Here is a 23,173-nt window from a genome sequence, read left to right as displayed (position 1 = left end):
CTCTCACCTTCTACCCCAGGGCGGCTGGGAGCAGCATCTCTGTGGTCTGACAGCGACTGGAGCTACTGGAGCCTTTGCTGCGGCCGCGCCCGGCCCACGCGCCTCTGGGAATCCGACGTGTAGCGGCCACTCTGTCTCTCTCCGCGGCCGGTGCTACTCTATGGTTTCCCCCCCCCCCTCCTATGTCCTTGAGTACCCTCGCTCTGGAGCCCCAAGCGGAACCATCGAGAGTGGCAGGGCAGAGTGGCATGGACTTTGTGGTGGGTGTGGCGGGAAGTAGATGTAGCGCTGGGGGGGGGCGTGGCCTAGCGGCGCTCCCTCCGATTGCGGCCTGGGCTTTACCATCGAGTCTGAGGGCCAGAGAGTCAATGGCGGAGTCAAAGGGGGCGGAGTGACAGATTTCTCCCGACCACGTTCCTGCAAGCGCGAGCTGTGTTGTGTAGGGTGTCCCCGAGTCGGCTGCGGCGTGTCAGGCTCGGGAACCGGGAGCCAGAAGAGCTTCGTCAGTGGCTTCCCATGCAAAGTTGTTCTGGAATCCCGGATCCCAGCTCCAAGCCTTAGTGGAGGTCACCGCTGTCAATTCACCCGTGGCCCGGCGTGCCAGGCGGAGGACAAAGTGGCGGTTGTTGGAGTGTCACAGGAGAGGTGTGCTGGAAATAATTCGTCCTTTTCCCCTTGGGAATTGTCTACAGTTAGGCCTAGTCACATCTTATTGGGTTGAATTTGGAAAAGGCTCCGTGGAGGAAATAGCCTGTGAGATCTGAATAAGAATGCCGGGAATAAAGAAGGGGGTATTCGGAACCAACAGAACTCAGTGGGCCAGAGGTAGGTAGTGATTTGCATATTTGTTGAACTGCTAGTAAAGGTAGATGCCCTAATGTGGGCGTCCCTGCGTATCCGGTTGTGTTTGAACTCAATGGGAAAAAGTCACCAAGGGTGCTGGAGTAGAAGTGACAGAATTGGAGAGGGTCCGGGTGTGGTGGCTGGATGATGCAATCACCGAAGGGCCATTCAAATGCCACTTCAAGAAATAATATTTAACTTGCATAAAATAGTTTAAGTGGGGAGAAATGAAGATCTAAACAGGCCATTAGGAACTGGGTGTCAGGCCGGGCGGTGGTGGTATACGCCTTCAATCCCAGTACTTGGGAGGCAGAGGCAGGTGGATCTCTGTGAGTTCGAGGCCAGCCTGGTCTACAGAGTGAGTTCCACGACAGGCTCCAAAGCTACACAGAGAAGCCTTGTAAGGAGCTGGGTGAAAGAGAAAGGATATTGAAGGGCATGTCTAATGGTAAGGCACGTGGTCACTGATAGATCAATGGAAAAATCACCTTTGCTGACTCCACCCAATGGCGACCCTTTTTGTCTCAGCTCTTGCCAGGGACCAAAGTCTTGCCTTTCTCTTCTCCTGATGTGAAGCTAGTTATATTGCTTTTTGAAGTTGAGAAAAATCTCCAAACATGGTCTTCTGGCCAAAGGTTTTCTATCTGAAGAGCAAAACGGATTGGAGAGCCTGGAGTGCTCTGGCATTCCAACACCATGTCTACTCCACCAAAGGATACTGAAGCACATAGTACTGCTGACCTTGCCTCTTGCCTCTGTCGGGGGGAAGTGGGGCAAATTTGATGGGTCTGGTTTCTAAACTCGTCTTATGCTTTCTCCCAGCTCTGCGGCTCTCCACCCCTAGGTTTTGACATTGCCTCGGGGCCTGTAAGCATCTGTGTTTTTTTTTTTCCTTTCAAGATGCCATTTACAGACTTTGTTCTGGCCCTGAAAGACAATCCCTACTTTGGGGCTGGATTTGGGCTGGTAGGTGTGGGCACGGCTCTGGCTGTAGCCCGGAAAGGAGCCCAGCTGGGTCTAGTGGCATTCCGGCGCCATTACATGATCACACTGGAAGTCCCTGCTAGAGACAGAAGTTATGCCTGGTTGCTTAGCTGGCTTACCCGACACAGTACCCGCACTCAGCACCTCAGTGTTGAAACCTCATACCTGCAGCATGAAAGTGGCCGAATCTCCACCAAGTTCGAATTTATCCCCAGCCCTGGAAACCACTTCATTTGGTAAGATTGGAAGCTAGGAAGGGCTCTGAGGATAGGACCGATTAATGGAGGAAATTGGGTCACTCTGACAATTTTATTCAGGTATCAGGGGAAATGGATCCGGGTAGAACGAAATCGAGAAATGCAGATGGTAGACTTACAAACGGGGACTCCTTGGGAAACTGTCACCTTCACGGCCCTGGGCACTGACCGAAAGGTTTTCTTCAACATCCTGGAAGAAGGTATGAGATGGAACAGGCAAGCTTCTGGTGGGGCTTTTAGGAATGGGGAGGTTGGGCATCAGCTGCTTGGAGAGGAGGACTGAGGATCCAAGTACTTGGGAGGAAGGTACCAGGTCAGAGCTCTACTTAATTGCAGAATCAGCTGTGATCCAGAGACTTACTGCCTCGTTTCCTTGCTCTCAGCCCGAGCACTAGCCCTGCAGCAGGAAGAGGGCAAGACGGTGATGTACACAGCTGTGGGTTCTGAATGGCGTACCTTTGGTTATCCACGCCGCCGCAGGCCACTGAATTCTGTAGTCCTACAGCAGGGCCTGGCTGACCGAATTGTCAAAGATATCCGGGAATTCATTGATAACCCCAAGTGGTACATTGACAGAGGTAAGAAGCAGCTAGTATCTAGGCTAGTCTATAGCCAGATGATGGGACAGAAAATTCTACCTCAGGAGATGGGAAAAGAAAACTTGTCTATGAGGATATCTTTTTCTGATACTAAGACCATCAGACTAAAAGGGAACAGAGTTGATGGAGAATGTGGACACCTGGGCCAGAGTACAGGATTCACTTTAGGTCTTGTTTATCTTGGTTATGTCCCTAGGCATTCCCTACAGACGTGGCTACCTTCTTTATGGGCCCCCTGGTTGTGGAAAGAGCAGTTTCATGTGAGTAGTCAAATTCTCTCGACTCTGAAAAACAGCCTCTGCAGGAAAACTGGACTGATAGGGTAGGAAAAGAGACAAAGATCTGGGAACTAAGAACCAGGGTAAACATGAGTCATACAGAACATCAAGTGGGTGGGAGAGGAGGAGACTTGGGCCTGTGAAGCATACCTCCTAGGAACCCCCAAGAGTCTTCAGGTTGCCTAGGAGCTCCTTCCACGTCTCTGTCCACAGAACAGCTCTGGCTGGAGAACTGGAGCACAGCATCTGCCTGCTCAGCCTCACAGACTCCAGCCTCTCCGATGACCGGCTCAACCATCTGCTGAGTGTGGCCCCTCAGCAGAGCTTGGTGCTCCTGGAGGATGTGGATGCTGCTTTCCTCAGCCGAGACTTGGCTGTGGAGAGTAAGTGGGGATGCTGGGATGGGGAGTCTTTTGTTTAGCTGGTTTTAGTGCACTAATGTGCAGGCACGTGTGTGCGTGCCGAGGTCAGAGAACAACTTTTTGCAGTCAGTTTTCACCTTGTACCTTGTTGAAGCAGCCTTTCTTGTTTTGTTTTGTTTTTTTTCCTTCGAGACAGGGTTTCTCTGTGTAGCTTTGTGCCTTTCCTGGAACTCGCTTGGTAGCCCAGACTGGCCTCGAACTCACAGAGATACTCCTGCCTCTGCCTCCGCGTGCTGGGATTAAAGGCGTGCGCCACCACCTCCGGGTGAAGCAGCCTCTCTTGTTGGTCCTTCCATACTCCTGTCTCCGCCCTCAACATGCCACCGTCGTAAGATTTAGATACGTGCCACTGCATCCGGCCTTTTCCTTGGAGACGGAGATCAAACTAGGGTCTTCAGGCTTGTGTAGCTAGCTAGCACTTTTGACCACAGAGCCACCTCCCTGACCCAGGGAAATTCTTACTTAAGATACTGAGGGTCAGAAGTAAATGTGGAAGAGTGGAATCCGGAATTTCTGGAGGTCTGAGCCAGCAACAAGAGGTGCTGATGAGTAGGGAACTGCGGTGGGGACCGGGGCTCAACTTTAACTAAGACATGACCTGTCACCCTCTAGACCCTGTGAAGTACCAAGGTCTAGGTCGTCTCACCTTCAGCGGGCTGCTCAATGCTTTGGATGGTGTAGCCTCCACTGAGGCGCGCATCGTGTTCATGACCACCAACCACATCGACAGGTAACAAGAAAGGAAGGTAAAACCTCTAGTCCTATGCCTTGGACGGGTTGGGGGTTGAGGAGACTGTCTGCTTCGGGTGCTAGCAGGACTGTTAGCTATGATTCTGCTTTTCCCCTCAGGCTGGATCCTGCCCTGATACGTCCTGGGCGAGTAGATCTGAAGGAGTATGTGGGCTACTGCTCACACTGGCAGCTGACCCAGATGTTCCAGAGGTTCTATCCAGGGCAAGCGCCTTCCTTGGCTGAGAACTTTGCAGAACATGTCCTTAAAGCTACATCCCAGATTAGTCCTGCCCAGGTGCAAGGCTACTTCATGCTGTATAAAAATGACCCCATGGGGGCTATTGAAAATGTTGAATCTCTGAGGTGATCCACCAGGCCACTATCTGCTCTAAAAAAAAAAATCCATAAACAACTGTCAAACTAATCTGCTCTGTGACTTTCCTCCCTTGCTGTATTTGTACTTGAGAATAAAACAGGAAGCCTGTGGTGGTGCATGCCTTTAACCCCAGCACTGGAGAGGCAGAGGCAGGTGAATCTCTGTGAGTTCGAGGCCAGCCTGGTCTACAGAGTGAGATCTAGGACAGCCAGAGCTACACAGAGAAACCCTGTCTTGAAAGACCAAAAGAGAGAGAGAGAGAATAAAATAGGAGTTGCAACAGCAGGTGCCTCCAAGATACCCATATACAAATGATGGGCCATGGCCTAAGAGAGGCAAAGAAGAGACTGTTAATGGAAAAATATATGCCTTCTGAAAGGCCACCCTAGGAAGAGACATTATTGCATGACATTATGGCACATGGTATTTTTGTTGTTGTTTTGTTTTCTTCTTTGAGATAGGGTTTTCCTGTGTAGCCCTGGCTGTCCTGGAACTCACTCTGTAGACCAGGCTGGCCTTGAACTCAAAAACCCACCTGCCTCTGACCCCCAAATGCTGTTATTAAAGGTGTGCCATGTGGCACACACTTATAATTCCAGAGCTACGGTAGCTAAGATTGCTAAAAGCTCAAGACCAACCTGCACTACACAGTGAGACTTTTTTCCTCTCAAAACAACAAAGGGGTTTGGGATGTAGATCGGGTGGTGGAATGCTTGCCTAGCATTTGCAGACTGGCCGTGAGGGCAATGGCCTGTAATGAGAGCACTCAGGAAGTAGAGACGGGAAGATCAGGGATTCTAAGCTTGAACCAGTCTGGGATACAGTGGGACCTTATCTCAAAACAACCAACAGGTCAACAGTGCATGCCTGTAAATGGACAGGAAGTTATATGTTATGGTACTTTAAGGACTCTGCCCAAATGTCAACCTCCTCAAAATTGACCACTGGCAGGGAACTGAGACCCTTTCCATCTTAGCACTTTTGGAGAACAGACTTAGAGCAAAGGTGGGAGAGCCCTGGCATACCCAAATCTTAGGGCAATTTAGAAGGAGCCATACCAGTTCGAACCTGTCAGTAACTCCAGCTCCAGGGGATCTGACACCCTCACACAGACATACATGCAGGCAAAACACCAATGCACATAAAAGAGAAATAAAGACAAGAAAAAGAGCCATACCACACAAGCTAGATGCTGTTAAGCAAAGAAGGCCAAATCTCTTTATTGCCTCCCTCCCACCCCTAATTCCCTGTCCCCCCCACAGTACTGCTAGGAACCTTCCTCGGATTCCAAGCCCAGTGGCTCCCTGCGAGAACCAGATCGGTATGCCCCCTGGCCGCGAGGTAGGTGGGAGTAGGAAGAACCTGGTGTACGGTTTTTGGAACGTTCCCAGCGAGCACAGTCACGAGTCCTGCGAGATGGGGGGCCCTGCCAGCTACCAGGCCCCTTCTCCTGAGGGAGACTGGCAAGCCCTTTGTTACGGGGTTCTGGCTTTAAGTCCACAGGCTCCTTGAGAGGCTTCTCAGCAGGTGGCAGTTCTTGGATGTCACTGGTACCTTTTGGGGCACAGCACTCCCCTCCTTTTGGGTGCCTCCGATCATACTGTCGCCAGGAGCCACGACCAGATCGTGGAGGATCTAGCATGGATTTCTGGGTCTCACCCAGCCTCTGCTGATTTGGCCCAGCCCCTGGAATCTTCTCATACACATACTGGGTAGCCATGGGTAGAGGAGTTGGCACAGTTGATTGGGCAGCTAGGGAAGTAGATTGTTCTGCAGAAAGGGCATTAGGTGGTTGGGGTCCTCTGGAGACATCCACAACTGACTCAGGTTCCAGAGCAGCAGGAGGCTAGGAAGGAGACAGGCAATGCATCCCTAACCTCAGAATGAAGCACACCCTGGGGCCATGGTGTTGGTGAGAACACTGGAGACACTGAAGCCAAGAGGGGACCCCTTCCCTTCCCTCACCTGCTGAAGGCTAATGAAGTACCGGTTCCGTTCAGCCTCCAGGTCGATGATGCCACCCTTCTCCTGCTGCCTCTGATACAGGCGCTTGAGCTCTTCCTGTTGGTGCAAGCTCTCGGCACTGGGTTGGTACAGCTCCTGGGAGGAAAGGAAGCAGAATGGCAGGAGGAGAAACCCAAATGAGAAAGCAGACGACTTGAACCCTAACTCTTCCAGGATTTGTCCTAGGAGAGCTGCACAAGGTTCCTATTTTCTTATTTTGTTTTAGACAAGAGTTTCATAGAGCCCAGACTGGCCTCAAACTCACCATATGGGCAGGCATGACCTTGAACTGCTTATCCTCCTGCCTCCACTTTCTGAGTGAGGGGATTACGTGAGTGTACCACTGTACCAGTACCAGGTTTTTTAATGGAGTGCTGGGGATCAAACCTAGGGCTCTGTGTGTGTGTGCTAGGCAAGTGTACTCCCAAATGAGCCACATTCCCAATCTGAGTTCTTGGGGTTTTTTTTTTTGTTGTTCCTCAGAGTTGGGCTTCTGAAGTCTTAGGCCCCTGGTGGGGGCTGTGGTTTGCAGAGTAGTCTTAAACAAGTCAACCCCAACTCCAGAGAATCCAGCAGAGATAAGATGCCATTTCTCTCTCCTTAGAGAATGCCACTATTCCTGGCTTAGACCAGAAGGAAATCCCTTACCATGGGTTGTTGGGGTTCAGGGGCTGCTTTCAGCGAGGCAAGATCATACACAAGGGGCTCCCTGCACACAGGACACTGCACACCGACTGCCTTCTAAAACAAGAGGAGAAATCACATCCTGCTCCCTGTCGGCCAGCCAGCCCAGTCTTTGGAGGGCTGGGATTGAAGGGCACAAGCGTTAGGTGCTCAGCAATGAGGTGGGACTGAGGAGGAAAGGGCTGCCTAAGGAAAGGTCTGGAAATGTTGCAAAGCTGCATGCAGTATGTCAGTGTACAGAGGATGCCATCTCACTGGATGGGGTGAGACTACACCTCAGAGGTAATCTAGAACTAAATGATGAAAAGCCACAAGAATGGAGGGGTGGCGATGGATGTGAAAGTCTACGGGTCGCAGGCGAGAGAGTGGGTCTGGCGGGCCATGTCTACCTGTTTGGTGACAGCATGCTGTCGCTCCTGTTCCTGTCCCTGTGTCTTCAGTTCTTGTTCCATGTGCTGGATGTACCGAGCAAGGCAGTGGCAGTGGAAGTAGTGGTAACACGGTGTTTTGGTAAAGGCCTCCTTTTCCTGCAGGGAGACATACAGAGTCTGTATCAGAGACTCGCCAGCCCTTACCCGTCTGCCCGAGCTCAGCCCGGGTCCAGGCTGGGAAACCCACCTGGAAACCATAGAGGCAGATGACACACTGACCGTGGGGGATGTTGTTGTCTGTGAGAATCTCCTTCCCTTTCTGAAAGAAGAGAAGATACTACTGAACTGTGGAGGCAGGAGACTGGGAACACGTCCCATGTACTTCTTCCAGAAGTGACCGGCTGGGTGTGATATCCACCAAACCAGCTTGTTACCTACGTAGTGTTTGTGCATTCTTTTTTTTTTTTAATTAAGAAATTTTTTCTTTCATTTTACACACCAAAGATCCCCCTCTTTCCTCCTCCCACCCCCTCAGCCTTCCCCTCCCAACCCACCCCCCACTCCCCCGCACAAGAAGGCAAGGTGTAGGGATGCATGTCTTCAATCCCAGCACTTGGGAGGTAGGGGCAGACGGATCTCTGAGTTTCAGGACAGCCAGAACTACACAGTGACCAGTCATGGTTAACTAGAATCACCTAAGACGGAATCACAATTGAGAAAATACCTCCATAAGCCAGGGCTGTAGGCAAGCCTGTGAGCATTTTCTTAATTAGTGATTGATGGAGAGGGTTCAGCCCATTGTAAGGGTGCCTGTGCTGGGTGCTATAAAAAAGCTGGCCGAGCAAGTCAGGAGGAACAAGCCAGTAAGCAGCACCTCTTCATGGCTCCTTCCTGCCTCCAGGTTCCTGCTCTGACTTCCCTTAGTCATGGACTGTTCCTCCCCAAGCTACTCTTGGTCACCATGTTTTATCACAGTAATAGAAACCCTAACTAAGACCAACAATAAATAGTAAGTAAACAAACAAAAATAGAACAGAAAAATAAATGTAAGCTGAAGAGGAAAAGTTGCTATATGGTGGCACACGCCTAGAATTCCAGTATATAGGAGGCCAAAGCAGAAGAATGGCCCAGAGCAAAACCCTGACTCAAAACAAAGCAAATGGATGACCAAAGCCACAATAAGATAAAAGAGGAGAAGTACTTTTTCATCAAGACGCTGGAACTGACAATTTGGGGAGCTACCCAACTACATTTTGTAGTTTTTTTGAAGCATGCGAGTGATCTTTCTAACCTAACTGAGGCCTTAGGCAAACAGGACTAAATGCACTGACTTACAGGATGCCCTCGCCTGAAAGGAAGGACATTTTCCTGGGCCATCACACTTTACCTCAATGAGTTCATAGAGCATGGCTGTGCCTAGCCCCTCCTTGGCCACATGGCCCAGGGTCTGTGAGATCCTGGGGGGAAAAATGAAACCAACATTAAAACTTCCTTCCTTCAGCAGGCCGAGCTGAATTCTGAGTTTTGCCTGCTCCAACTAGCCCAACTTACTTGTGGATCTGCTCATCTGAAAGCCCTCGGGGGTTACGGATGGAGATCTGTGGCACCTCATGGGGATACTGGTGCAGAAAAAGCAACAAATGGTCATGAAAGCGATCCAGTCCGGGGACTCTCCCCTTCCTCCCTTTATATTCGTGCAGAGGCCTCACCTTTCCCGGGACCCGAAGCACCAGAGTAAAGCAGACAAACTGCGAATCTTGGACCTCTGCGGTGGCAGGGTGCAGAGTGATAAAGATCTCCCATGGTGAAGATCTGCAGGTGGATGAAGTGAAGACGCAGGATGTGACTGGGCAGGGGCTGGAAAGCTAGGGAGGAGGGGGTGAGAGAATAAAGCAGGCAGAGGAATGCATGTGGGACTCGTGTCTCGGGGGGTGGGGGTGAAAGGAACAGTGTTTCTACGATAAACATCACCTCTGAGCCAAGGCTCCTAACACCCTAAGCCCAGGTTCTGTGCAGAATCATCTCGTTACTAAGACTCCTGCCCACCCCTGACTGAATACGTACCGGCCATTTCCTTTCATCACCTGTAGCTCATCCAGATAGATAGACTCTAACACTTCAACTTCAGAGGGAAGGACCCTGGAGAGGAAGGGGGAGACTGAGTCACCACGACAGCTCTTCCTGCCGAAGCCCGCCAAGGCTGATGAAGACTGACCTAAAAAAAGCAATCGGCCTCAATACATTCTCTTGCCAATTTTGTCTGTAAAATAGGGAAATGTTTAGGTTGTCAACTGGCCAGGTAGAAAGAATGGGAACTAGGACTTTAGAGCTCACCTCTGCCAACCTGAGAAAACATATTCCCAGAGAGATGAAACAACTAACCAAGGCTTAACACAGGAGAAATAGGCCCAGTCAGAGACAGGCCCTGACTCCCTGCTCAAGTTTCTACAGCTGGTTATCCTTTAATGGCTCCTCTCTGACCTACATATATGGTACCCATTCATTACTAACAAGGTCACCAATATTACTCCTGTCTACCTATACTACCGTTCAGCACAGTTCCCTGTACCCTGGGCACTGCCAATAACCTTGCCAGTACCAATCAGTCTAAGCATCCTTAGAGGATATACCAAGATGAACAGGTTTAGGTAACCTAAAAGCTATACTGCATTGGAAGAGCCATACGCCTTGTAGCTAATAGTAGGCAGAAACTACTTACCAGCTATGTGGTCAGGTCACTTAGTTTGGGAAGCCTGAGTTACATCTCTAGTCTACCACCTAGAGATAATACAACAGACTCACTAGGGCTACTGTGAGACTTAAAAATGATTTGTCTCTCTAAACTGCCCAAGTGTCTGAGACATAGTATCTAGTCTAAGTGATCTCCCCGCCCCCCCTTAAAAGGAAAGAGAGAAGGGCATAATCTGAGGACTGCAAGTGCACACGTGACGCTGGATGTCTAGTTACATCATCATGTCTAGTATGGGGTTCATGGTCCTTTTATAAATCAGAGAGCACACATTGAAACACAGAAACGACAGTTCTGATGACACTGAAGATGGGTGAGTGAGTCCACAGCTCTACCCAGGTGACATAGAGAAACCTGTACCAAGAGGGAGCACACCCAGCATGACCTTTATCAGTGGAGGTTATTATTACTATGTTTAGCATTCTTTTGAAGCCTTATGCAGAACCTCAAAATATAAAGCTTATAATCTCACAAGTAAAAAGGACATTCTGGCGGACACAGATTATTACAAACACTGATACTCTCTCATTAGTCAGGTGTCCTTTATACTCTAGACATTCCTCCTAATAGAGCACTAGTCTACATGGCTTTATAAGAAAAACTACTGGCTGGCCTCCCTGAACCAATGTAACACTGAGGTACAGCCTCAGTTAAGACATCCTTCAGTATTTTGCCCACCTTGGGTGACCTGGGTCTTGGATGTAAGATACAGATCGAGAGAGTGAGGGGTAAGGTCATAAGTGACAGAAGGGGGTGGGTAGGAGGCTATTCTAGTACTAAGAATATAAGGCTTTAAGTCAGACAGACGTCCATTGGGTTATTTTGTCTCTTGATGTCTTATACTTCAGCAATTAATGAAAAGCAGGCTTTTAAGTATGTTACAAATCCACAGTGATCCTCCCAACTACTCTATGAGGTAATGCCACGCCCACTTTTTTTTTTTTTTATTTAAATTACGGCTGGCACCGACTCACAGGAGCTAGCTGGTCTGGTCAGCATCACATCCAGCTAATTAAATACGAAGTGAGCACATCTTTATCTTCAAAACCCAAAGTCCTTAAAGGCCTTTGGTCTCTTCTTAAGAATGCTGGAGAGAGTAGGAGGGCTTCTGTCGGGAGTAAGGCTTTTCTGACAGTAGTTACTAGCGCTGTCGGGGATTCGGAAGGCTGAGGAAAGCATAGGCAGAAATGGACTGGACCAAAGGGCAGGATCCTAGGGGCACAGGGGATACGAGGAGGGATACATCCGTTCCGAGAGGCGGGAGGTGTGATGAGCAGCCAGGCTCCAGAAAGTCACATCAGGGAGAAATGGGAGGGATAGGGCCGTAGGAGGGGACAATTGGGTAGATAAGGCGTGGGCCCAACTGGCCAGGCCGGCGCAAACCCAGTCCCTTCTCCGATCAGCGTCCCTCCACCCTCCGTTCCCGGTCCAGTAGCTCGCCTAGGAAAGGATGTCAGGGTTTCTGCCAGCTCGCGCCCCTTGATCCACCCCTCAAGCCCGCGGCTCGGACGATTTGAAGCTGTTACTAGTTCCCAGCACCAGATCCAGGCAGCCAGCCAAAACCTATGACCCAAAGTTACCAGTCCTCTTCAGCAGCAGCTGTCGACGCAGACGCCGCCATGTCTTCTCCGGCTCTTAGCCGGAACCGGAAATGCCTTTTGGGAAGTTAGAGACGGAAAAGTAGGGCGGGGCGGGGTAAAGAAAGCTGGTGCCGTTTCTAGGCAACTGAAGACTCTAGGTGCTTTGTGGGGCCTGATAGCCAAGCGACAGAAGTGCCCTAGAAAGTGCCAATGGGCAGTTCGTGTCTGTCACGCATCTCTGAGAGCTTTGTCCTTTAGACTTCTGACCAGTTCCAGGCAGTAAAACTGGTAAGAGCGGGAAACGAACGAGAGCGGCAACGAAGAATGGAGGAGAAAAAGTAAGCTAGACGCCCGGGCCACCAGCCCTCGGCCTGAGAAGCTTGGAGCATCTAGGTTGGGGGAGAGTTGGGAGACCTCGGCTCGCGACAGGAGTCAAGAGCTGCGGTGCTGGGCGAGCCGAGGGTGTCAGGAACTCGGGAGCTCTAGAAGGAGCATGTGAGCATCGCTGGTGGAAAGAGGAAAGGGGATACTGTGTGCTGTGGGCGCCTAGCCTGAGTGGGAGGCTTTGAGACGTTCTCTTTCCAAGATCTGATCATCTTTCCATCATGAACATGTTTTTGAGGTCTCTGTTATTGTGGAAAGTTGGAAAAGGCGTGGCTGATAACGTATATCTTTCTCCCACGTGCCAAGCTAAGCCTCCCAGATGTGTGGAGCTGTTCCTGGATCTACAGCTCGTTGCCACCATCATCTTCCTACCTTCTGAGAGACCCTGAAACCCTTGCCATGGAAAAGTACCACGTTTTGGAGATGATTGGAGAAGGCTCTTTTGGCAGAGTGTATAAGGGCCGAAAAAAATACAGTGCTCAGGTAGCGAACAAAGATAGCTTTTGGGTGGGATCCAGTGCCCCTACTCCAGCAGAAACTTGGGACAGAAAGGTTGCACAGTGTGTATTTCTAGGCCCCGACTCCAGCATACTTCCTAGGATATATAGGCTCAGAAATTTGGTTATTTGGAGTTCAATCCCAGCCTTAGAACTAGGGACAAACTACCTAACCATTCCATGCTTCAGTTTCCCCAAACTGTACAGTGGAGGATGATTGATGGGGTCTGAGGATTAAATGTGTTTCACACTTAATTACTTAGTCCAGTGTCTAACGACAAAAGCTGTCTTTGTAGTACTTAAGAAAAGATAACCCCCTTAAAATCTGTTCTTCCAACTTCACACTTCCTACTCTGTTCGCTAAATCTCACCTTGAGTCCTCTGCTTAGGTCAGAAGACCTCTCCCAGAATCCATCAGAGGGATCTATTTGGCAGTAACTGTTTTCCCCTGATGATGGGTTGACAAAGTCAGAGTAAATCCATAGTACCCTGGGGGAAAGTTGAGGTAGGAGATTAGCATGTGTTAGTATGCATACTAAGAGTTGGTCAAGCAGTATAAAATCTTGAACTGTAGAGCTCTAAGATAAAGCTTGGAATATTTGCACTGTGTGTGTGTGAGAGAGAGAGGGGGGGAGGAGGAGGAGGCGGAGGACGAGGAGAGAGAGAGAGAGAGAGAGAGAGAGAGAGAGAGAGAGAGAGAGAGAGAGAAGAACTAGCAAGTTTTACTGGGGTTACTTAAAAGAGTATAAATGAGGGGTTACCAACAGGAGCAGAAATGACTCAAAGACAACTCAATCCCCAAAGCCTACCCCAGCATGTGAGAGCTCAGGAAAGCTAGAGAGCACACTGCACTACTTACAAGCAGCTCAACAGAATGGAGGTCTCTTTCAGGCAGCTCACCGAGTCTGAGCCTCTCCCAAGCTGCTGAGCTGGTCTGAGAGTTTCTTTGCCCTTCTCCATGGTGTGGTTAGGCCTTGATTCTTTCCTTTACTCCTGCTAGGTGGTGGCCTTGAAGTTCATCCCCAAACTGGGGCGCTCAGAGAAAGAGCTGAGGAATCTGCAACGAGAGATTGAAATCATGCGGGGTCTCTGGCATCCCAACATTGTGCATATGCTTGACAGCTTTGAGACTGACAAAGAGGTGTGTTTGGATGGCGTTGGGTTGCCTCTTTCCAAGCCCAAGGGCCCCAGACATTTCCCCACCACAGAGTGCATGGCTGTCCCATCTGTGCCATGCTGCCTTCTCCTCACAGGTGGTGGTGGTAACGGACTATGCTGAGGGAGAACTCTTTCAGATTCTGGAAGACGATGGAAAACTTCCCGAAGACCAGGTGTGCTTCCTGACTCAAATGTTCCTGTACTTTGAATCTCTTCCTAGGTGACGAGCTAGGACTGCAAGCTGAGGGCGTCAAGGGTTCATTTGTGTGTATGTGTGTGTGTCTGTGTAATGTATATACGAGGGCATATTTGTGTATGTGCAGGTATGTGTAGGTTCATGTGCTCATACATGTGCATGTGTGTAGAGGCCAGAGGTTAAGGTCAGTGTCTTCTTCGATTTTTCTCCACCTTTACATTTTGATGCTGGATATCTCATTGAGCCATCAGACTATGGATTGGCTGGATTGGCATGTCCGACAAGCTCTAGAGATCTGCCTATGTTTACCACCTTCCCAAACAAACACCAGGGCTACAGATGTGGGACGCCATACCCAGCTTCTAACAGAGACGCTGAGAATCCAAACTCCCAAGTCCTGGTGCTTATGCAGTGGGTACTGCACTGTCTGAGCCGTCCCCTCAGCCCTGACAGTTCTTTAAAAAATGTATCATGCCAGGTGGTGGTGGCGTACGCCTTTAATCCCAGCACTCGGGAGGCAGAGGCAGGCGGATCTCTGTGAGTTCGAGGCCAGCCTGGGCTACCAAGTGAGTTCCAGGAAAGGCGCAAAGCTACACAGAGAAACCCTGTCTCGAAAAACCAAAAAAAAAAACCAAAAAAAAAAAAAAGTAATCCTCTTACTGTTTTGTCTGCCTTGTTTAAGTGACTGTGTATCTTAAGAAAAGGGATTTTATCTTATTTAAAACAGCTGATATGCACAAACTATTTCCTTCATGCCAGGTACCATTCTTAACCTTGCTTTACATGCTTTAGCTCCATTAATCTGTACAATAGCCCTGGGAGGTAGGTGCTGTATTATTGTCACCTTACAGATGATGACTCTGGGAAACAGAATCATTTATTCATGGTGATGAGGCCAATAAGAGAGATGCAATGGGTTTTTCCTTGAACAAATGAAAGGGTGAATTAAGGGGACAAGAACTAAGGAGGGTGTAGTGTAATGTGAGGCTCTGGAAGAGAAGGGAAGAGCAGAAAGTCAAGTTAGCCTCAGTAGTGAAGTCTGTCTCGTCAGCTGGCTCCGTCCTCTGACCTTTCGTTGCACCTGTCCGGCCCTAGGTTCAGGCCATCGCGGCCCAGCTGGTGTCAGCCCTGTACTACCTGCATTCCCACCGCATCCTCCACCGAGACATGAAACCCCAGAACATCCTTCTCGCCAAGGGCGGCGGCATCAAACTCTGTGACTTTGGGTAGGGTTTCTGAGCTCCCATCCATGCTCTTCCTCCTCCTTCAGGCAGTCCTAGACTGCCCAAAGCCTCACAGTAGAGCCAGAGCTCGAGATGGGCCTCTGGCTGGGCCTTTGGAACTGGTCAAAGGTACTGTGTCTGCTTTGGTTCAGGTTATCCCATATGCTAACAGGTAGTAAACGGCCAGGTTTAATTTTCCTCTTAAAAATATTTTTATGATGTTTATTTATTGTGCATGTGGAGATGTGGGCACACATATTTCACGGCATGCTTGTAGAGGTCGGGGGACAACTTACAGGAGTCAGTTACCTCCTTCCACCGTGTGAGTCCCGGGGTTAGAACTCAGGTCATTAGGCATGACGGCACTTTACCACTGAGCCATGACATCAGCCCCTCTCCTCAGATGTCATTTTTTAGTTGTGACTAGGTCAAGAAGATCTTTCTCATTGCTTTCCTGTCACCTCTACAGATTTGCCCGAGCTATGAGCACTAACACCATGGTGCTGACGTCCATCAAAGGCACACCACTCTATATGTCTCCAGAGCTGGTGGAGGAGCGACCATATGACCACACAGCAGACCTCTGGTCTGTAGGCTGCATCCTGTATGAGCTGGCTGTAGGCACGCCTCCCTTCTACACGACCAGCATCTTTCAACTGGTCAACCTCATTCTCAAGGACCCTGTGCGCTGGCCCTCCAGCATCAGCTCCTGCTTCAAGGTAATAGGAGGTAAAGGGGGATAACTTTTTATGTCGGAAACCTGCCTTCCTCTGTTTCTGCCCCCTTTTCAAATCTATGCAGGCAGGCTATGCTTTATCGCAGTAGGAAGTCATTTCGAGGCAACAGGAGGAAAGAGTACTGGGCTTTTACTTAGTTCCTCTGGTCCCCATCAGAGCCAGTGTTGGATGGGATCTAGCTGTTCCCCACACTGTTTTCAGTGCTCTTCAGTTATTAGAGTGGCTGGTGATTGGGGTGGGTGACAGGAAGTGGTACCTCCTCATTTTAGCTATGTCCCGGCAGGTTGGTGGGGGAAAAGAGGAGTTTGTTGTACACATTTCTTATTTAGGGCAAGGTTGTTGGCCTCAATGGAATTCAAATACAGTCTTCTCCCAGAATCAAATCTCATTACAGGTTTCCTTTGGCTTACCAAAGATGAGAGGGACACCTTTTCCCCTAACTTACAGAGTTGGGGTACTTAAATAATTCTCAAAAAAGTTAAATAAAGGAGCTTTAAATGAGCTTTTAATATACCTAAAATATTCCTTCTTCCTTAGGTAGATGTGCAGAAGTCTTCAGCAACAGCTACATTTATACAAGTCATCCAGATTTTAGAACAGTGTTCATAGCCTATTAGTAACTTCTATATGGGTTTATTTATTTAGATTTTTAAAAATTATTCTTTCTTAAAAGATTTATTTTTATTTGTGTATGTGTTAGCATAAGTTCCCTTGGAGGCTAGAGGCATCAGATCTCCTGGGGCTAGAGTTACAGGCAGTTGTGAGCTGCTTGATATGGGTGCTGGGAACCAAACTCATGTCCTTTGGAAGTGTCCTTGACCCCTGAGCTGTCTCTCGAGTGCCTACCTTCTGTTCTTGTTCCAGACCTAAGGATTTCTCCTTAACAGATATGCCCTTTCTGTCCCTCCCCCATCTGGAAATTCACTGAAACTTTTCTGTTTTTGAGTGTTCCCAAACACATCCTTGAACCATTGCTTGTGTGTGTGTGTGTGTGTTTAATCATGGATGCATCAGTCCACACCCATCCACACACAACCCATGACTGTGAATGTTTGCTTTCTGAAGATGACTGTGAAAGTGACATCCTCCAAGTTGGTGACACGGAGCTTTGTTTTTCCTTCCGGGTTATGGAATGTCTGTGACTGGCAGCCAAGGCGCCTTAGGAGAGGAAGGCAGTGTGGTCTGCCTGGAATCCCAAGGGAAGATTAGTAAGGGTGTGTTTGAACGGCTGTAAGAGCAGATGCAGGAGTTGGCTTGCCTGCACTGTTGAGAGCTGTGGGAGAGCCGGGAGGGACGGGCAGGAAGGGCTGATGGGGTTTGCTTTCTCTTCACAGAACTTCCTGCAGGGGCTGCTCACCAAGGACCCGCGGCAGCGCCTGTCCTGGCCGGACCTCCTGCATCACCCCTTCATTGCCGGCCGTGTCACCAGTGAGTCGTCACCAGGGCTCCCAGGGCTCTGGCCGGTCGTTGCGTTTTCTCCAGTCCTCCTCCCTCCTCCCTGTCTGGATGCCACACACCTCCTTCCTTGCTCCCCAGCCTGGGCTTCTTCCTCCTACAGCTCCTACCACTCCTGCTTTTCCTTTGTCAGAATGGCCCCTTTCCACGGGGCCCTAGAGACACTGAGGCTGTCCCTGGCCAAGTGGACATGATGGCTGCAGCCCCAGCATAATCATGTCCTCTCCTCTCCCCTCTCTGCAGTAATAACTGAACCAGCAGGCTCAGATTTGGGCGCCCCGTTTACTAGCCGTCTACCTCCGGAACTTCAGGTCCTGAAGGATGAACAGGCCCACCGGCTGGCACCCAAGGGTAACCAGTCTCGCCTCCTGCGCCAGGCCTGTAAACGCATGGCTGAAGAAGCCAAGCAGAAGGTGTGTGGGTCAGAGGAAAACACATGGCATAAACAGGCTAGTGACTTGGGGGAGCTGGAGAAAGAGGTGACCTTTTTTTTTTTTTTTTGGTTTTTCGAGACAGGGTTTCTCTGCGTAGCTTTGCGCCTTTCCTGGAGCTAACTTGGTAGCCCAGGCTGGCCTCGAACTCACAGAGATCCACCTGGCTCTGCCTCCCAAGTGCTAGGATTAAAGGCGTGCGCCACCACCGCCCGGCCGAAAGAGGTGACCTTTAAAAGTAAAAGGATATGGATAGGATCCATACTGCCCAAATAGTTCTCTTGTCTCCTACCCACCTCTCATAGAAAGACCAGAATGCGGGACCTGGCCTTGAACAAGAAGATAAGCCTGGCAAGGTGTCACCCAGCGCAGCCCCTGTGCCTAGACTAAAGGATGCTCCTCAGGAACCAAGCCTCTTGGCTAGCATATTGGACTCAGAAATGCAGAGCAACTGGGAAGACTGGGCGACTGGAGAAGTGCCCCCTACACCTCGGTGAGAAGGGTAGAGCGGGGTGTGTGTGTGTGTGTGTGTGTGTGTGTGTGTGTGTGTGTGTGTGTCGGGGAGGGGCAGTTATCAGCAGAACTCTGGCTACAATCAAAGTAAACACGAACCAGCTGTCACTAGCCATCGCCTAAACATAGATGGGGTTTTAGGAGTTTGAGTCTTAGGTTCTTGGGTTCTAATTCTCTCTAGTTTACTTTTTCTCTTTATTTTTATTTTATGTGTATGGGTGTGTTGCCTGAAGGTTTGTCTGTGTATCATGTGTGTACAGTGCCTTCAGAGGCCAAAAGACGGCATTTGATTCCCTGGGGCTGCGGTAACAGACAGTTGTGAGCTCTGTGTGGGTGCTGAAACTCAAACCTGGGCCTCTGTAGGGCAGCCAGTGCTCTTAACCACTGCACCATCTCTCCAGGCCCTCCAGTTATTTCTTGATTCATCAGGAAACTTGAGGATTTTTCTCTTCCTGTCTCAGTTGTACTTTGAAATGACAAGGACCATTTCTGTTCTAAAGGGAAGATTATTTGAATGGAAAGTCATGAGTGGAAAATCAAGTCTGCTTGAGAGTAAGATCAACCTGGGAGGGCAGTCAAGAATCCATGCGTGGACTCCGGGCAGTGGTGGCGCACACCTTTAATCCCAGCACTCGGGAGGCAGAGCCAGGCGGATCTCTGTGAGTTCGAGTCCAGCCTCGACTACAGAGCGAGTTCCAGGAAAGGCGCAAAGCTACACAGAGAAACCCTGTCTCTAAAAACCAAAAAAAAAAAAAAAAAGAATCTGTGCGTGGATGTTAACATGTACTGAACTGACCACATTCCATAGGCCCCCAAAAGAAATGCCCTCTAGGGGGACTGGAGAGATGGCTCAGTGGTTAAGCGCTGGTTGTTCTTCCGAGGTCCTGAGTTCAATTCCCAGCAACCACATGGTGGCTCACAACATTGGTAGTAAGATCTGGTGCCCTCTTCTGGCTTGTGTACATAAAAATATAAAATAAACCTAAAAAAAACCAAAATGAAACAAAACACCAAAACTACACAGAGAAACCCTGTCTCGAAAAACCAAAACCAAAACAAAAAAACCCTGGTATGATTGGTTCTCCTAGGCCTTTCCCTGAGCCTGGAGGGAGATACAAGGCAGTGAACCTTAAGCCTCCCAGGTCCAGAAGTCATTCATCTTACTCCCAGCTTTGCTTATCAGGGAAAACCACATCACCTTGGAGTGTGAACAAGCATTCCCAGAGCTGAGGTCAGAGACAATGGGCCAGCAGAGCAGCGAGGCGATGGATCTAGAAAACGAGGTGGGTCATTAGGTCTAGAGGAGATGAGTGCTCTTCCAGAGCAGACGACCTATAATACAAGCTCCCCTGTGTGAAAGACAGCTTTGTGATAGATTTATAAATTTTAATTTCATATTATATGAACATGTCATTCTCAAAGATTAGAATGCACAGATAAAATTGGAGATTCTAAGGTGGATGTTAGCACATTCCCTATAGTTCCAGTTTTTTGGGAGGCTGAGGGAGAGAATCTTCTAATCCCAGGAGTATCTAGCTAGTCTGGGCTGCATGATGGACCCTTATCTAAACAAAACAAACAAACAAACACTAAAACAACAACAAAAAACATAAATAAAAATAAAGGTCTTTGTTGAACCTTACCTCACTTCCAGAGATGGATACCATTACTAATCTGTCTCGTTTCAGACTTTCTTAACTTCGTGTGTGTGTGTGTGTGTGTGTGTGTGTGTGTGTGTACAGTTCGGCTGTTTCTGCATTATTGGATTTATTTTGTTTATTGCCTTGCATTGTACTTCTTTTACCATATGATCTATTTTAGGACTTGTTTTTACATCAGAGCATGTACTTCTTCTTCAATCTTTTGTGTCTCTTTTAGAGTTTTAATTTTGAAATAATTTCAACTTGAATAATCATGGGACTGGAGAAGTGAGCTCAGTAGTTATGAGCACTTGTTCTGGGAGGCAGGGGCAGGCAGATCCCTGAGTTTAAGGCCAGCCTAGTCTACAAAGCAAGTTCCAAGACAGCCAAGACTGTTAGGCAGAGAAATCCTGTCTCACACACACACACACACACACACACACACACACACACACACACCAAAACAAAACAAAACAAAACAAAACAAACTTCCCATTAGGCTCTACCTCCTAACACTGTTGCTTTGAAAATTAAGTGACCACCACAAAATAGTTTAGAGAGGACAAAAACATTCAAACTGTAGTCCTCCCTGCACCCAGATTCAGGCACAGTTTTGTTACATTTGCTGTATGAGTCTCCATGAACAGATGGACAGACTGTCTTTTTCAATCAGTTTGAGGCAGTTTGCAGACATGTCCTCCTACCTCGAAATACTTGGAGCATATTTCCTAAAAATAAAGTCATTCTCTTGCACTATCGTAGAAATTTCACATTGAACCAGTTGTGGCACATGCCCAGCACTTGGGCAGCAGAGGCAGGAGGATCTCTGTGAATTCCGGGCTAGCCAGAACTTAATCTACATAGACCAGAGAGTTCCAGGACAGCCAGAACTATGTAGAGAAACCCTGTATCAAAAGCAAAAATACTAAAAAATTTAAAAAGAAAGAACTTTCACATCGATACTCTACTGTTATTGTAACAACAGTAAGTAGATGAGTAATAAGTCCCCTCCTCCCTCCTGGGGGGGTGGAGCTGGGAGACTAGGGAGATGACTCAACAATTAAGAGCAGGGGCTGATCTTGCAAGGGAACTGGGATTTGGTTCCCAGCACCCACATGTTGACTTAGAATCATATGTAATTCCAGTTTCAGGGAATCTTATACCTTCTTCTGGCTCCTGCTGGCATGAGGAATATACAGAGGTGTACATATATACACCTATAGAGTAAAATAAATATTAAAACGTATTTTCCCTAGACTAATAGGCTCACAGTTTTAGAGATAAAAGAGCAAGGTTCAGATCTGGTGAGGCCATCATTTCTGATAATCTCCCCACAGCAGGGGGCCATGGGAAGAAGGATTACATCTCAACACAGGAAGTCAGAGAGGCTGGGGAGGCCAGCTCCAAGGTTTTATAATAATCTTTTGGAAGCCAAGCACAGTGGTGCATGACTTTAATCCCAGCATTTGGGAGGCAGAGGCAGGTATATATATTTGTGAGTTCAAGGCCAGCTTGGTCTACAGAGTGAGTTCCAGGACAACCAGAACTACATAGTGAGACCCTGTCTCAAAAAAAAAAAAAAAAAAAAAAGAAAAGAAAAAGAAAAAAGAAAAAAGGGTTTTGAAACCTAATCAGGGTCCCAGGAAAAATACTTTGTTCCTGTCTGGGTATGTGGCTCAGTGGGAGAGTGCATGCTGCTTGCCTCTTGCCTTGGATATACACGGCCTTCCAGTCAGTCCCTACTGCTGTGGATATCACTTTATATACATAAAACACTGATGGCCAGTGACCAGGCAGGAAGTATAGGTGGGACAAAGAGAGAGGAGAATTGGGGAAACAGGAAGAAGGAGGAGAGACACTGCAGCCACCGCCAGGATAAGCAGCATATAAAGACACCGGTAAGCCACCAGCCACGTGGCAAGGTATAGATTTATAAAAATGGGTTAATTTAAGATAAAAGAACAGTTAGCAAGAAGCCTGCCACGGCCATACAGTTTGCAAGCAATATAAGTCTCTGTGTTTACTTGGTTGGGTCTGAGCAACTGGGGAACTGGCGGGTGACAAAGATTTGTCCTGACTGTGGGCAAGGCAGGAAAACTCTAGCTACACCCTACTACCCAGCAGAGGGTGCAGAGGAAGGGAGATCTTAATGCCTCCTGCAGGGTGGTATCCAGTTTCCCTAGGAACCTTCCACTAGGCTTCATCTCTTTTGTTTGTTTGTTTGTTTGTTTTGTTTTTTGTTTTTTGAGACAAGGTCTCTGTGTAGCTTTGGAGCCTTTCCTAGAACTCACTCTGTAGGCCAGGCTGGCCTTGAACTCACAGAGACCCACTTGCCTCTGAGTGCTGAGATTACAGGTGTGTGCCACCACCGATTGTTCAGGCTTCATCTCCTAAAGGTCTCAGCATCTCCAGATGCTGCCATGCTGGGACTAGGACTTTAAACATGAACCTTTGGTGGGCTGGAGAGATGGCTCAGCGGTTAGGAGCACTGGCTGCTTTTCCAGAGGTCCTGAGTTCAATTCCCAGCAACCGTATGGTGGCTCACAACCATCTGTAGTGAGATCTGGTGCCCTCTTCTAGTCTGCAGGCAAATATGCAGCCAGAACACTGTATACATAATAAATAAATAAATGAATAAATAAATAAATAAATATTAAAAAAAAAAGAAAAGAAAAACATGAACCTCTGGGAGAAAACACTTGAAGTATGCCCAGCCAGAACCGCATACAAGCAAATTAGTTGGCAGTGTTCCTCTAGTTGTTCTTTCAGGGTTAGATTCGGCCAGTGCATTTTGGGTAGAAGTCCTGTACAAGGTACATCCTCAGTTCTGTGATCTACTTAATGACTTCCTAGTAGTTCCTAATAATAGTTCCCAATAGGGACAGATCATGGTTTATCATCCCCTTCCTAACTGGCTTTTATGACATTTCCATGTTTTGTCGTTATCAGCCATGCTGCGCTGGAAACTTTTCTCGGTACCTCTTTACACACACACCCCAATGCTCCACAAGGACTTTTCGAGATCCCTTATACACCACCCCTGGTGTCTTTCTTGACAGT

At 48.5% G+C, this 23,173-nt stretch overlaps 3 protein-coding genes across 12 annotated transcripts in view; 2 read left to right on the top strand and 1 right to left on the bottom strand.

The window, feature by feature from the left end:
• Positions 1-378: 378 nt before the first annotated feature.
• Positions 379-4,535, top strand: LOC114709312 (mitochondrial chaperone BCS1). Of its 6 annotated transcripts, none has more exons than XM_028893088.2 (8): positions 381-645; positions 1,744-2,063; positions 2,145-2,284; positions 2,468-2,662; positions 2,880-2,943; positions 3,175-3,344; positions 3,996-4,113; positions 4,233-4,535. In XM_028893088.2, the coding sequence occupies exons 2-8, from the start codon at positions 1,744-1,746 to the stop codon at positions 4,480-4,482; spliced, it is 1,257 nt and encodes a 418-aa protein (XP_028748921.1). In that variant the 5' UTR covers positions 381-645; the 3' UTR covers positions 4,483-4,535. The 6 variants fall into 6 exon arrangements, with proteins under 6 accessions (XP_028748922.1, XP_028748923.1, XP_028748921.1 ...); XM_028893087.2 differs by having other exon boundaries at positions 1,666-2,063; XM_028893086.2 differs by having other exon boundaries at positions 381-825.
• A 1,146-nt stretch (positions 4,536-5,681) lies between these two features.
• Rnf25 (ring finger protein 25) lies at positions 5,682-11,968 on the bottom strand. 3 transcript variants are annotated; one of them, XM_028893064.2, is made up of 10 exons: positions 11,880-11,968; positions 9,615-9,689; positions 9,260-9,362; positions 9,102-9,169; positions 8,938-9,007; positions 7,798-7,869; positions 7,569-7,706; positions 7,144-7,236; positions 6,457-6,591; positions 5,682-6,337 (listed from the first exon to the last, which is right to left on the bottom strand). In XM_028893064.2, exons 1-10 carry the CDS (start codon positions 11,918-11,920, stop codon positions 5,759-5,761), a joined length of 1,374 nt encoding a protein of 457 aa, XP_028748897.1. In that variant the 5' UTR covers positions 11,921-11,968; the 3' UTR covers positions 5,682-5,758. The 3 variants fall into 3 exon arrangements, with proteins under 3 accessions (XP_028748897.1, XP_028748898.1, XP_028748899.1); XM_028893065.2 differs by having other exon boundaries at positions 7,144-7,233; XM_028893066.2 differs by lacking the exon at positions 7,144-7,236.
• Positions 9,682-23,173, top strand: part of Stk36 (serine/threonine kinase 36) — a 32,368-nt gene continuing 18,876 nt past the window's right edge. The window contains exons 1-10 of one of the 3 annotated variants that reach the window (XM_037210260.1): positions 9,682-11,322; positions 12,570-12,746; positions 13,761-13,901; positions 14,014-14,091; positions 15,210-15,340; positions 15,807-16,056; positions 17,409-17,502; positions 17,773-17,942; positions 18,266-18,453; positions 19,657-19,756. In XM_037210260.1, coding sequence (XP_037066155.1) covers positions 12,663-12,746; positions 13,761-13,901; positions 14,014-14,091; positions 15,210-15,340; positions 15,807-16,056; positions 17,409-17,502; positions 17,773-17,942; positions 18,266-18,453; positions 19,657-19,756 — 1,236 coding nt within the window. In that variant the 5' untranslated portion in view covers positions 9,682-11,322; positions 12,570-12,662. Of the gene's footprint in view, positions 11,323-11,990; positions 12,218-12,569; positions 12,747-13,760; positions 13,902-14,013; positions 14,092-15,209; positions 15,341-15,806; positions 16,057-17,408; positions 17,503-17,772; positions 17,943-18,265; positions 18,454-19,656; positions 19,757-23,173 lie in introns of those variants that run through there. The other 2 variants (XM_037210261.1, XM_028893068.2) reach the window with 2 other exon arrangements.

Source organism: Peromyscus leucopus, chromosome 13 (genome assembly GCF_004664715.2).
Source record: "Peromyscus leucopus breed LL Stock chromosome 13, UCI_PerLeu_2.1, whole genome shotgun sequence".
NCBI classification, from domain to species: domain Eukaryota; kingdom Metazoa; phylum Chordata; class Mammalia; order Rodentia; family Cricetidae; genus Peromyscus; species Peromyscus leucopus.
Note: the sequence above shows the minus strand (reverse complement) of the source record. Positions and strands in the feature narration are given on the sequence as shown.

Coding starts and splice junctions, on each gene's coding strand:
- LOC114709312 (XM_028893088.2), top strand. CDS start 1,744: ATGCCATTTACAGACTTTGTTCTGGCCCTGAAAGACAATCCCTACTTT. Junction 2,944..3,174: donor TGTGGAAAGAGCAGTTTCAT/GTGAGTAGTCAA, acceptor CTCTGTCCACAG/AACAGCTCTGGCTGGAGAAC. Junction 4,114..4,232: donor ACCACCAACCACATCGACAG/GTAACAAGAAAG, acceptor TTTTCCCCTCAG/GCTGGATCCTGCCCTGATAC.
- Rnf25 (XM_028893064.2), bottom strand. CDS start 11,920: ATGGCGGCGTCTGCGTCGACAGCTGCTGCTGAAGAGGACTG. Junction 9,363..9,614: donor GTGATGAAAGGAAATGGCCG/GTACGTATTCAG, acceptor ATCCACCTGCAG/ATCTTCACCATGGGAGATCT. Junction 6,592..7,143: donor CTGAACCCCAACAACCCATG/GTAAGGGATTTC, acceptor CTTTCCTCCCAG/GAGCTGTACCAACCCAGTGC.